This window comes from Haliotis rufescens, unplaced genomic scaffold (genome assembly GCF_023055435.1).
Source record: "Haliotis rufescens isolate VD_foot unplaced genomic scaffold, xgHalRufe1.0.p SCAF_8, whole genome shotgun sequence".
Classification (NCBI taxonomy): domain Eukaryota; kingdom Metazoa; phylum Mollusca; class Gastropoda; order Lepetellida; family Haliotidae; genus Haliotis; species Haliotis rufescens.
The window spans coordinates 27,295,298-27,310,060 of record NW_025964372.1 but is presented as its reverse complement, the minus strand read 5'-3'; the positions used below and the strand labels follow the sequence as shown (position 1 = coordinate 27,310,060).

At 42.2% G+C, this 14,763-nt stretch overlaps 1 protein-coding gene across 2 annotated transcripts in view; it reads left to right on the top strand.

Moving 5' to 3' along the window:
* LOC124143471 (GTPase-activating Rap/Ran-GAP domain-like protein 3) overlaps positions 1–14,763 on the top strand; it is a 372,020-nt gene that overhangs the window by 128,778 nt on the left and 228,479 nt on the right. Inside the window, exon 1 of one of the 2 annotated variants that reach the window (XM_046512463.2) lies at positions 7,800–8,415. The exons of the other annotated variant lie outside the window; for it this stretch is intronic. Within the exon in view, the coding sequence (XP_046368419.1) occupies positions 8,318–8,415 (98 nt within the window). The 5' untranslated portion in view covers positions 7,800–8,317. Of the gene's footprint in view, positions 1–7,799; positions 8,416–14,763 lie in introns of those variants that run through there. 2 annotated transcript variants of the gene reach the window in all.

Here is a 14,763-nt window from a genome sequence, read left to right as displayed (position 1 = left end):
TGTGACACAACCATTCTGATTCACCTGTGTATAGTGTGACACAACCATTCTGATACACCAGTGTATAGTGTGACACAACCATTCTGATACACCTGTGTATAGTGTGACACAACCATTCTGATACACCTGTGTATAGTGTGACACAACCATTCTGATACACCAGTGTAGAGTGTGACACAACCATTCTGATTCACCAGTGTATAGTGTGACACAACCATTATGATACACCTGTGTATAGTGTGACACAACCATTCTGATACACCTGTGTATAGTGTGACACAACCATTCTGATACACCTGTGTATAGTGTGACACAACCATTCTGATACACCAGTGTATAGTGTGACACAACCATTATGATACACCTGTGTATAGTGTGACACAACCATTCTGATACACCTGTGTATAGTGTGACACAACCATTCTGATACACCTGTGTATAGTGTGACACAACCATTCTGATACACCGGTGTATAGTGTGACACAACCATTCTGATACACCTGTGTATAGTGTGACACAACCATTCTGATACACCGGTGTATAGTGTGACACAACCATTCTGATACACCTGTGTATAGTGTGACACAACCATTCTGATTCACCTGTGTATAGTGTGACACAACCATTCTGATACACCAGTGTATAGTGTGACACAACCATTCTGATACACCTGTGTATAGTGTGACACAACCATTCTGATACACCTGTGTATAGTGTGACACAACCATTCTGATACACCAGTGTAGAGTGTGACACAACCATTCTGATTCACCAGTGTATAGTGTGACACAACCATTATGATACACCTGTGTATAGTGTGACACAACCATTCTGATACACCTGTGTATAGTGTGACACAACCATTCTGATACACCTGTGTATAGTGTGACACAACCATTCTGATACACCAGTGTATAGTGTGACACAACCATTCTGATACACCTGTGTATAGTGTGACACAACCATTCTGATACACCTGTGTATAGTGTGACACAACCATTCTGATACACCAGTGTATAGTGTGACACAACCATTCTGATACACCAGTGTAGAGTGTGACACAACCATTCTGATACACCTGTGTATAGTGTGACACAACCATTCTGATACACCAGTGTAGAGTGTGACACAACCATTCTGATACACCTGTGTATAGTGTGACACAACCATTCTGATACACCTGTGTATAGTGTGACACAACCATTCTGATACACCAGTGTAGAGTGTGACACAACCATTCTGATTCACCAGTGTATAGTGTGACACAACCATTCTGATACACCTGTGTATAGTGTGACACAACCATTCTGATACACCGGTGTATAGTGTGACACAACCATTCTGATACACCTGTGTATAGTGTGACACAACCATTCTGATACACCGGTGTATAGTGTGACACAACCATTCTGATACACCTGTGTATAGTGTGACACAACCATTCTGATACACCTGTGTATAGTGTGACACAACCATTCTGATACACCTGTGTATAGTGTGACACAACCATTCTGATACACCGGTGTATAGTGTGACACAACCATTCTGATACACCTGTGTATAGTGTGACACAACCATTCTGATACACCGGTGTATAGTGTGACACAACCATTCTGATACACCTGTGTATAGTGTGACACAACCATTCTGATTCACCTGTGTATAGTGTGACACAACCATTCTGATACACCAGTGTATAGTGTGACACAACCATTCTGATACACCTGTGTATAGTGTGACACAACCATTCTGATACACCTGTGTATAGTGTGACACAACCATTCTGATACACCAGTGTAGAGTGTGACACAACCATTCTGATTCACCAGTGTATAGTGTGACACAACCATTATGATACACCTGTGTATAGTGTGACACAACCATTCTGATACACCTGTGTATAGTGTGACACAACCATTCTGATACACCTGTGTATAGTGTGACACAACCATTCTGATACACCAGTGTATAGTGTGACACAACCATTCTGATACACCTGTGTATAGTGTGACACAACCATTCTGATACACCTGTGTATAGTGTGACACAACCATTCTGATACACCAGTGTATAGTGTGACACAACCATTCTGATACACCAGTGTAGAGTGTGACACAACCATTCTGATACACCTGTGTATAGTGTGACACAACCATTCTGATACACCAGTGTAGAGTGTGACACAACCATTCTGATACACCTGTGTATAGTGTGACACAACCATTCTGATACACCTGTGTATAGTGTGACACAACCATTCTGATACACCAGTGTAGAGTGTGACACAACCATTCTGATTCACCAGTGTATAGTGTGACACAACCATTCTGATACACCTGTGTATAGTGTGACACAACCATTCTGATACACCGGTGTATAGTGTGACACAACCATTCTGATACACCTGTGTATAGTGTGACACAACCATTCTGATACACCGGTGTATAGTGTGACACAGATATGCCAATAAACCAGCATCCTAATTCAAGTAGAATAGGTCTTCAGCAACCCATGCTTACCGTAAATGGTGCCTATGCTTGTCGTAAGAGGCGACGAACAGGATCGGGTGGTCAGGCTCGCTGACTTGTTCGATGCATGTCATCGTATCCAAGTTCGCTTGGATCGATGCTCATGGTATCAATCACTGGACTGTCTGGTCCAGGCTCGATTGTTCACCGACCGCCGTCATATAGCTGGTATATTAATGAGTGCGGCGTTAAACAACAAACAAACAAACATTCAAAGGGGGCACGGTTGGCGACTAAGGCGCCGCAATTCATTGTGCAGTGTTGCGTCCCTTGGTCACCCCAGAAAGCTATGTTTTCGGTTCGCCCCGATTGGGTTTCTAGGTCTGTCAGGAACGGTACCATACCCGTGCTCATAAAATTTCACCAAAGTGGTAAACGTCTCAGCTCTGATCACTTAGGACTTCCGTCCCACTACTGGAAGACTGTACAATCCGTCGTTCAACCAAAGTCAATCACTCTCATTCGCCATGGCTTCACAGGCACGTCCCTCCGTGTGACTTGAAACAAATAATCATTTCATCAATAAATTAATCACTATTTACCTCTACGTATTGTGGTTGGTATGAGTCACAGCGCTAGAGTCCAAAAGCTTTGGCGTTCTTGACTACCAGACACTTGAAGTGTTGGTTGTTATCACCACTGTTTGAATGTGTGACAAACACTAAATTTAAATCTACATGAGCCCAAATCCCCTGCGGATAGAGGCTGCAGATGTGGCTGACCCTTGATTGACGTCGAGACAGAACTAGCTTACCAAATGAGTGATTCGGTTTATTTGAATATCCCTCCGCGAATCCATGTGGCGCAGTGTCTGGATGTTAGGTTCACTGAGGGGAAATCCGAGTAGAATCGGTGCATCTAGGATGCTGATGCTGGTTCTTCAATGAAAACTACAGTTCTTTGATGAGAGACCTTTCTATCCATGGACTGATTCTTTTAGAGACAAGCATACAAAATGCCACGACTTCCACGTGCGAGCACCTCTGCTCGTTATTGAAAAGAATGTCAAAATAATGATCTTTTGTCCAACATCTTCCTGTTCAGATGCTATGTTATTGTAGATATACGTTTCTATGTATATGCCGTTAAAGTACATGTGCTTTTCCCAATAGCGACCGTTTCCGTCGTTTAATGGATGAAGCGCCTGTCCTAAGGTCAGGGGTTCCATCCCCTACCGCGTCATACTTAAAATGCGTTAGAAGACGGTACTAGTTGTTACCCTGCCTGGCTAAAAAAAGGACGGGTCGGTTCGGAATCCGTATAGTATGTCAGTGTGGAATCGCTCTTGAATTGGTGCATGGTATCTCAGTGGGCAAGTGCTGTAAAACCGACATTAGTCAGGACAAGTAGAAGCAGCCACACACACACGTACATACACTTCGAAATATGTGCAGTTATCTTGAACGTGACGTCAAATTCCATTTCACCTTACCTCTAGTAATTTTCTGACTAAAACAAGGACTGGTCGTTTCGGTGTCCGTGTAGTTTGTTAGTGTGGTATCCGTGTGAAATTGCTGCATGGTATCTCTGTGAGCTAGTACTGTAAAACCGACATAAGTCAGGACAAGTACAAGCAGCCACACTCACACGTACATACACTTAGAAATATGTGCAATGATCTTGAACGTGACGTCAAATCCCATTTTACTTTACCTCTAGTGATTTTCTGACGGATGTTACCAAATCAAAATGGTAAATAGAACCGTTAGATCATGAGGCGATGAACCTAGAATGGCTATTTACAGCTGACATTTAATAAATCTTATTTTGACGTCGAACGTAAGCATCCCTCAACACTGCGACGAACCACAAGCTTCAACATACGGCCAGTAGCTACAGGGATGATTAAATCAGCCAGTAATTTCTGCAGCGACAACCACCATCACGCTAAGCAGTAATACCCACTTATATATGTACAGCCTGACTCATGCCCTCAAACGCTTACATACATGGGTCATATAGTCTTTCACGCCTTTATCATGTGTTCTTGCTTGATTCCTATGTGTACAACACCACTGAGCAGGCGCTACACATAATAATAATAATAATAATAATAATAATAATAATAATAATAATAATAATAATGATGATGATGATGATGATGATGATATTAATAATAATAATAATAATAATAATAATAATAATAATAATGTAGATTATGTAATGAATATATATATTTAATGAGACTGTTCAACAACACATTATCAGTGGATGCCCAGCTTTGGCACAAACACAGTATCTTAAACGACATGATGGTGTAGCTCGATCATTTTATTACCGTCTTCGCCATGCATGTGGTTTTGACACAGAGACCCACCCATGGTACGACCAGGAATATGTAGAGGGCGTCATGGAAAACTATACATACAAAATTCTTTGGAATAGGCCCATTTACAGCCTCAGAAGGATTCAGGCCAACAAACCTGATCTTGTCCTTTTTGATAAATCCAATAAAATCATTTATATCATTGAATTTTCTGTCCCCTTTAACACTAATGTGGTTGACAAGATTGAGGAAGAACATGGCAAATATGCAGACCTCGCTTTCGAAATGTCACGCTTGCATCCCAAGTACCAAGTTGTCCGACTCCCCATTGTTCTCAGTGCCTTAGGTTTGGCACCTCCCAATCTGTTGACTGACATTGGGAGAGTACCCGGATTTGCTACCAGGAATACAGCCCTTCTGACAATCTGGGTAATGCAGAAGGCTGCAGTGTTGGGAAGTCTTCACATTCAGCGCTTCCAGGGAGTAGTCCATTTCGCTGTCTGGGCTTAATAATAATACTGCACATCCACCGACCTTAGTTTACACTGAAGCATCCGTACACTAGGGCACCAAACAAACTGTGGCATCATCAATAAGGGGAAAACCATTTAATATTCTCGGGGCTAGGGCGGGGTGGGGAGTGTAGGTGTGGGGTGGCGGGATTCCGTTTGGAGACTAGATATTTTTCTCAGCTCCAACTGCAAAAGTAGATATGTATTTATCTTTAAACAAATTCCGATAAAATCCCAGACCTCTCCAGAATCTCAAATGGTCGGCCCCAAATAAGAAAAATATAGCCGACGAATGTAGCGTTTGAATATGTCGCTATCCAATCCAATTAGAGACAGCTTTGGTATTCCACGAACAATGTGAAACATGATATGCGCATATACATAAACACAGAGAAGTCTTCGCATGGAACACATGACATGCCCATTGCAGTGAGCTATCCATTGATCAGATGTAATTGTAGACTTATTAATTATTCATTATGTGGACAACGTGATACACAACCCAATGTAGGGTCAATCTTGACACATGTATTTATCATGAAGCAGGTTTCTAAACACCAGGGCGAATCAACTGTCAGACATGTGAGAACTTCTGACCTCCACAGCCAGGCATCCTGCAGCGTACCACGTGACACGCTGCATGCTGCATGCATGCAGCTTAATGCCGTTGACGCTGTCTTCACTGTGGGCTAATTAAGAACTAGTAGGTGAGCACTGCCGTGCAAACGAAGTGTATATCATGTGGAACTTAAAACACACGAAAAACTATCGATTGCTTCAGGTGGCTTTACTTCAACGTTAGAATTTCAGTAGGTGGGTGTGTTGGGTTAAATGTGGCTTTGAATGGTATTGAAGTTGTATCACGGCCTGTCAGCTTGACGGAAGGAAGACCGGCATAGTGTAGGCTGTAGACGTTTATCACTTGGGGAATGAGAGACCCTGGTTAAGTGTTGACAGATCAAGAAACAGTGTGGAATTCCAATCCGCTGTCAGCGGATACTGGCACGGTCAAGGGACGCAATTATTAACTGGGAGTATGCTCCTTATACAGGAGATGAGTTGCGGTCCGGGTGGTGATGGGTGGTGATGGGTGGAGTGTGTGTGTGTGTGTGTGTGTGGAGGGTGTGTGTGTGTTTGTGTGTGTTTGTGTGTGTGTGTGTGTTTGTGTGTGTGTGTGTGTGTGTGTGTGTGTGTGTGTGTGTGTGTGTGTGTGTGTGTGTGTGTGTGTGTGTGTGTGTGTGTGTGTGTGTGTGTGTGTGTGTGTGGTGTGTATGCGGGTGCGAATGCGTGTGTGTGTATGTGTGTGGTATGATGTGTGTGCGTGTGTGTGTGGTGTGTGTGGTGCGGTGTGTATGCGGGTGCGAGTGTGTGTGTATGTGTGTGGTGGTGTGTGTGTGGATGCGGTGCTGGTGTGTGTGTGCCTCTGTGTGTATATGTGTGGTGTGGTGTGTGTGCAGGTGCGGTGCTGGTGTGTGTGTCAGTCTCTGTGTTGGTGTGTGTGTGTGGGTGTGTGTTTGTGTGTTGGTGGGTGGGTGGGGTTTTGATGTGGTGGATTGGTTGAGGTAGTTGGATATATGTGATATAATTCTAATGTTGCCACAGACCCGGCTACAAGAAATAAATACTTAATAAACACAATGTCATCATGTTTGCTTTTCTCTGAGAGTTGCCTTATTAATATATACTTTATACACCCGAGAGATTTTAACAATGAAAATTGACGAGGAATAATTATATTCGAATGAGTCAGAATCTACTTTGTCAAGACCCCAAATGCTTTAAATCAAACGTAAAAGTCCCATAATGATACAATCCGTTAGAAACATGACATACACTGATATAATTTATTAAAGGGCCTATTACTGCAGTTCATATCAATATCAATCTGATACCATCCCTGTTTATATGACAGGAACACAGGTTTAGAGCTTAGTAGAAACATGACACAATCGGGTAATATTAAAACTACCATCGCGCATCACAGCATCATGAACGGACATCAAACGGACATCAAACGGATGATCCTGTGTTGGATATGAAATTGCTTTCCTTCACAATACACATAAAATACAATGACGTACTTTTATCTGTTTTGCCCCGAACGTGTTTTGCAATGTGGATATAACGTTCAGTTTGTTAATAAAAACATAAAAAATACAATTAAATTGCCCGTATAAGATTTAAGCTTTGTAACAGCGATCTATAAAATAATGTTGGATGTGGTTTTAATTTTATTTGTAAAAATAATATGTAATGTCTGGTGATGTAACAAATGAGTTTTTTCCTTCAGTCAACCATTGATTCATTCGCTTGACAGAGACCACACAACGCAGCTGTTCTGGCCCATAATAGATTTGTAATATACTCTTAATACAACAACCTCAGTAAACAGGTGTGATTAGGCACGATGTAAAGCCTGGAAGCGATGCTCTTCCGTTTGTAGCACGCGTTACCTTGACAACAACATCCACTTTTGTAAACCACAATGTACAGAAAGAGTGAAGTCGGACTTGGGCGCATGTTAACGTTCATTGCTGTCTTACCAATAATCCACGCAAGTCACCTCGCCTATAGCGGACCTCACTGATCACAGAGGCTGGAGGCTTATAGACCTCAGACAGTGCATCTGCGGAGAACCCACATTCGGACGTCAACACATAGCACTATGCGTAGTACAGCTCGCCAGGCAATCTGACTGGTTCATCAGAACTTGGCACCAGCGACAGCCCGTTTGGCCGCAGCGTTGATAAACAGGAGTTGGTATTGAACGTTCATCAGCGACGGGCTACTTACACTATAGCTTCGCTGACAATCGGGTGAACTCGGACCTCGCCTCGTCGTGCTCGGAGTGACAAATTGCTTGTTTTCCAAAACACACTGTGAGGCAAAATGAGTGTCATAAGCTTCGTGTTTGTTTCAACAATGACTTGTTGAAGGAGAAACTTGCGGAAAAGTTTGTGTGAAGTTCTCAAGGTGGACACGTTGCCATTTCATTCACATATTCACGGATCATGTCTAAAGTGCGTGGTGTTATCAAACCAAGGAGGTACGAGGTGAAAAGCTCAAGTTTCGAAGGGCCAGTGCGTCACGTCAAGTCGTGGACAACATGGTAGGTTCTTTTGTTCTAGGTTCTTGTTCTTTAGTGTACGTACGAGGAACCTGTTCCACGAAGCGATCTTAGTGTTAAGTTGGTCGTAACTCCCATACTTCATCATAGGCCTACGATGAACGTAGCACTAAGATCGCTTTGAGGAACAGATCCCTGGTGTCAAAACTTATAACTGCTGGGAACAAAGTGTTGGTGAACAATTTACCTGTCAGGTGTGTGTCTCATGTGTGTATTAATCCTGATAAATTATGGACCTGTAGTGACAAAACAACTTGAATGTGTGCAGACCATTGGTGTTTAATGCCTTGTGTTGATGCTGTATCTATTGCGTGTCCATAGCGTTGGAACGCTATGTACCTGACAGGTGTATGGGGGTGTATCTACATGGAAACAAATCGTCAATGAACCCGCACCTGTCCGATATAAATTTGTGTGTGTTTTCAAAATGTTGATGTAGACCCTTGGTTATGTGTATACAACCTTTATTATATAACCAACTGATACACAATATACCTGCCAGGTGTGTATAGCTCGATTGTTTACAAACTGTTGATACATAATATACCTGTCAGGTGTGTATAGCGTGATTGTTTACAAACTGTTGATACACAATATACCTGTCAGGTGTGTACAGCTCGAGTGTGTTCAAACTATTGATACAAAATATACCTCTCAGGTGTGTATAGCGTGATTGTTTACAAACTGACGATACGCAATATACCTGTAAGGTGTGTAGAACTCGAGTGTGTGCAAACCCTTCATACACAATACACCTTCCGAGCGCATATAACTCGATTGTTTACAAAACCCTTGATACCAAATATTCCAGTGAGGTGTTAATAGCTCGAGCATATACACACCCTTGATACACAATATACCTGTCAGGTGTATATAGCTCAAGTATGTACAAACCCTTGGTTTCCAATATTCCAGTGAGGTGTTAATAGTTCGAGCATATACACACCCTTAATACACAATGTACCTGCCAGGTGTATATAGCTAAAGTACATGTAGCTCCTGTTTTTCAAACTGTTAATAATACCTGTCAAACGGATTCCATTGTTATGTGTTTTACACCGTTGATAAACAACGTGTTTTCAAGGCACATGAGTCATTCCACTCATACTCGAGTATCACCTGATTCCTGAATTACCGTTAGTACATACACACATGTTCATTTCAGAGACGTACATATCACTAGCATGTGTTACACGTTAGTCATCAATGCATACAGGTATGTATTTGAAATGGATAAGGATTTATATATCTGACGAGTTAGACAAGCACTCTCTGTATAGAAAAACTAGTATTCGGGTGGCTATAAAATCGGAAGTACATAGAGACGAGATATACACATCTATAAGTATTCGTTCGTAACCCAAATTCATGCCTATTGTTTACGATTCGTTTATTAATAATGTACCGCTTGTAAAGAAGCCCTAGTACATGCCATCGTGGGTCATGACTTATACAACCAGCACAGTGTGTCTTTGTATGGATAGTGTCATTCTTGTCAGTCCGTATCAAAACGGTTATATTGAAATATCGATAATTGTGAATACATGTCATAACATATTCATATTAATGCTGTAATTTATTTAAATAATTAATATGGAAGATGCATGTTAAATGATTAATGTGATTATTCATCCATGATGTCTGTTACACTGTTCTCTGTGTCCAATATTATCATGAATGCGTCACCTGTCGACAATGTTTGTTTGTTTGTTGTTTTACGCCGCACGCAGCAATATTCCAGCTGTATGGGCGGCTGTTGATAATGATAGCTGTGTGTGTGCCAGCAATATTTCATATAACGTTGAGGACAGCACTTAATGTGTTTAATCAAACTCGGTTTTCGGTGAGAGAGTTTGGTTTAACGCCGCTTTTAACATTATTCCAGTTATATCACGGCGTGTCAGCTTAATGTTGGAGGAAAGCCCGAAGTGATGCAGGTCTCAGACGTTTACCACTTCGGTGAAACCCACGAGCACGGGCATAGTGCTGACAAACCTAGAAACTTAATCGGGGCGAACCGGGATTCGAACCCACAATCAAGGGACGCAACTCTGCACAGCGAGTCGCGGCGCCTTAGACGACTGGGCCACCCGTGCCCCAAACCGACCCACCCCCCGGTTTTCTGCCTGCCGAGGTGAAGCCACAACCTCCTCAGTGATTCCTTCAACCGCCTCCCTGTAACAAGACAGAGTTTGGTTTTAAGCGTTAATCCATTTTTCGACTGATGCAGATTAACTCAATGAATTATAAATATCTTTGTTAGGTAGTTCGTGAATATCCTGCCAATGTACACGTGTGTGTGTGTGTGTGTGTGTGTGTGTGTGTGTGTGTGTGTGTGTAAAACAAAAGTCACCAACACAAACCCGTGACCAACATCACATACTACGACATGTGAGCGACCACGTGGGGTAGGTGCTGTGTTATCATACACGCCGGCACAACACCCGTGTTTCACACATAATTATGATGACGGCAACATCTGCCTCAGCCTCCACAGGTGATGCGAGTACATCGATCGGCGGTTTGGCACAATGCGTCAGTCAGCGTCTGGGGATAATTGCTATTTGACTGAAGTATACCATGATCCCATTTTGTGCATGTCTCTCGCATGAAGCGTCGGGATGTCAACATGAATGGTTTGGGGTTGCGTTCCTAATAAACACATGCTTGCCGATCACGCCAGATCACGTCAGATAGTTGATGCGAGGTTGCATAACTTGACACAATGGACACCTGTTTACACCTGAGATAAATGCAATTATTAACATCGCGTGTTGCAATTACGATGCCACGTGATGATAGGTTTCGTATTGATATATTTCTTTGTTATGTAATCTGTGTCATACCACTAAGGCCACAGGGATCCCGGTTAAATGTCACCATCGCGCTTTACTTCCTTTTAGTTAGAGAGAGAAGTCGTTCTTGCTGTGGAGTTTCAGCTGCACACATGCTGCATATTTGTTTGTTTGTTTGTTTAACGCGGCACTCGGCAATATTCCAGCTATATGACGGCGGTCTGTAAATAATCGAGTCTGGACCAGACAATCCAGTGATTGACATAATGAGCATCGATCCACGCAATTGGGATTTGATGACAAGCATCAACCAAGTCAGCGAGCCTGACCACCCTATCCCGTTAGTGCATATTTGTAATACTGTTAGATCCAGTAGTGTCCCGGTTCCCCCTAATTCTGGTTCTAGGTTTTCAGCCCCCTTTTACCGTGTTCGGGGTTTCACCAAAGTGGTAAATGTCTTGACCTGCATCACATTAAGTTGACACGCCGTGATACAACTGTAACTGTTAAGAGTTCATTCCGAAAATCAGTTGCTACCTTCTGACCGATGCCGAAAACAAACAGGGCTCGGAAATCATTCATACCAGCCAGTATTAGTCTTCTAAATGTTATCTGTTTGATACTGTTTAACAGTTCGCTGTACACAAATCTCATCCTGTCATTATCCCTTTTATTAAAGTTTACTATTGCTGTGATAAAAATACATACACTTTAAGATACCATTCCTGGTCGTTACTGTGATAGTGTTCAATTTTCTGCAAGTTTTTCTCTCGTGGTCATACGGGTAATCAACTGTGCAATATGAATTCCCCTTAATAAGCTCTTATCTTATCCAATCTTAACCAAACTCACTCACTCACTCACTCTAAACCAATGGTTTTGATGTAAAAAATCGAATACGTTAGTTCTAACTGAACTGAAATTATGAACAGAAAAACAGTGCAAACTGTACAAGAATTTCAAGAGCGTCATACAACTATTGCTCAAAATTTGTTTGATCAAAGTTACAACATTCAATGCTTCAACATGGCTTATAAAGGGTTTTATGGTAGAGATGATGATAACGTTTCTTGAATCGGCGCATCAGAGATGGCGGTTGTGTCCGATGCGTTTTCTTGTTTTGGCTCGCGCAATGTGTCCCGTGTTTTTTTCCGGCTGAACAGTTGACTGGCTTTTGCATGTGTTTGTGACGGGACCCACAGATGGGGCGTGTGGGCTCGCCTTTCGCAGACACCTGGTATCGCTGCTGTTTGATGGGGAATCATGGACGCATGCCGGTCATACGATCTGAGTTTTGCAGTCGACCCTGCTTTTGGCAAATATTTCCTGTGGGTGTGGAAAGGGTTTTGTCTCTTTTATTTACTAGATTGCCTTAATGTTTACAGACCGCAACCCCATGACAGAAGTACTACTGTACATTGTAAATCACGAACATTGTGTGAGTAGCGGATGCTATCTGTTGGGCAAGACCTGCATACATTCGGTGGATGATTAAAGCTGAATATTCTTAAGTGTTGACGTTTTATTTACCCATATGAAAATATTTGGAAAAAAATTATTAATCAAAAACCTGAACTAAATATATGCAAAATGTTACTTTGTTAGATGCATACATGAATACATGTATCCAGACACTGGCAATTCTCTTGTTACTGATTCGCATTGGAAAAGTAAAAATGAACATATTGCCTTTTGATTAATCCATTTTCTTCTTTTGGAAATACACATTTTTTACATCATAGACATACTATGAATTCTCATACCAGGAGGTAACCAGGATTAATGAATTTGAAAAAATTAATACCGATTTAAAGATGATTTTATTAACCTCTCGAATACAGTTCAGCTCAAAGGGTTTTCAAATAAAAGCGACAAAACCCTTTCCATTTTCATTAGAAATATCTGCCGATTGTACGAATCAGACTTTATCACGGGCATGTGTTTATGCATCACGATAAAAAAGTGATGATATAATGGGGGGGGGGGGGGGGGGGGGGGCATAGATGGCCCAGTCGTCTAAGGCGCCGCAATTCGCTTTGCAGAGTTGCGTCCCTTGGGCACGCCAGAAACCTATGATTGTGGGTTCGAATCCCGGTTCACCCCGATTATGTTTCTAGGTTTGTCAGCACCATACCCGTGCTCGTGGTTAACGTCAGAGAGCTGCATCACTTCGGGCTTTCCTCCCACATTAAGCTGACACGCCGTGATATAACTGGAATACTGTTAAAAGCGGCGTTAATCCCAGCTCACTCACTCACTCACTCACTCTACTATAAGGCGTTTTGAAAGCTTTACGGAGGCCTTGAATGTAGTTACCATGATTAAACAACTTCTGAGCAAGTTCAGAAAGAAATGACCATTTTCACATAATGTTTGGTGGAAGATGTGTAAGTTAATTCAATTGCATATTTCTGCTGACCGTACGAACTAATTAGTAATTCAATGATTCAGGGCATCGCAGCAGAATATTAAGGCAAAGAGAGGGATTGAAACTGTTACAATTGAGTTATTCCGAATAAAAGGAAATATGCCCATGAGGGTTTCCTAATTGCCGCATAAATGTTCGCTAAAGAGTTTCGACGATTTATTTCGCTAACCGTTTAAAGCTGGTAGAAACCCAGAACAGGAACTCGATAATATTGGAGACTTTTTGGGGTTGAGTCCCGTCCCGGATTCGAACCCACACTGCCGAGTGGGGCACCTAATCTGGCACCTGAATCTTACAGTGTGGGTTCGAATCCGGGACGGGACTCAACCCCCAAAAGTTCGAGAATATGTACTTTACTAAGAAAGTGTTAACCCAAATATAATATTAGGTACTTATTTGTCAAGATCATGCAAGGTCCGGACACTGTTTGTATTGTCAGGGAAATGACTCAACAGATCGGGTGGTCAGGTTCAGTGACTCAGTTCATGAATGTCATCGTATCCCAAATGCGTAGATCGATGCGCATGACGCCAATCTCTGGAGTGTCTGGTCCAGACTCAATTATTTACAGACCGCCGTCATATAGCTGTGATATTGCTGACCGCGGCGTTAAGCAACAAACAAACAAACAAACAAGCAGAGCTATTTGACATTATTCGTTTGTGCTGAGTTCGAATCTCTTCTCGCCCGGATTAGTATCCTCGGTCTGTCTACGTCCACGACTTAAGTCGTCGCAGGTTTTCTTGACTTGCCTTTGCACGTGTTTGTGACGGGGGGCCATCGGTGGACAGGATACGCTGACCTCCTCGCTTACACAAGGTATCATCAACATTTGATAACTGCATTCAAATAATAAGTTCCCTATTCTTTGCTGGAAGTATATCGTCTCTCGCCATCTGTTTTTTCTCTCTAAATCTCTCTTACCTTCTCCATTTTTTATCTAACCCCCCCCCCCCCCCCATCTTATTTATCTCTCTAAATATATCTTGCGCGTGGCGGAACAGTGAATCCACTAATTCTCTGTCATTTACTGCTCTCGCTCTTACACTAACTTTCGTCCCCCGAAGAAGTGACACCCGAACTTAAATTCTCACAGTTCTTTCATAT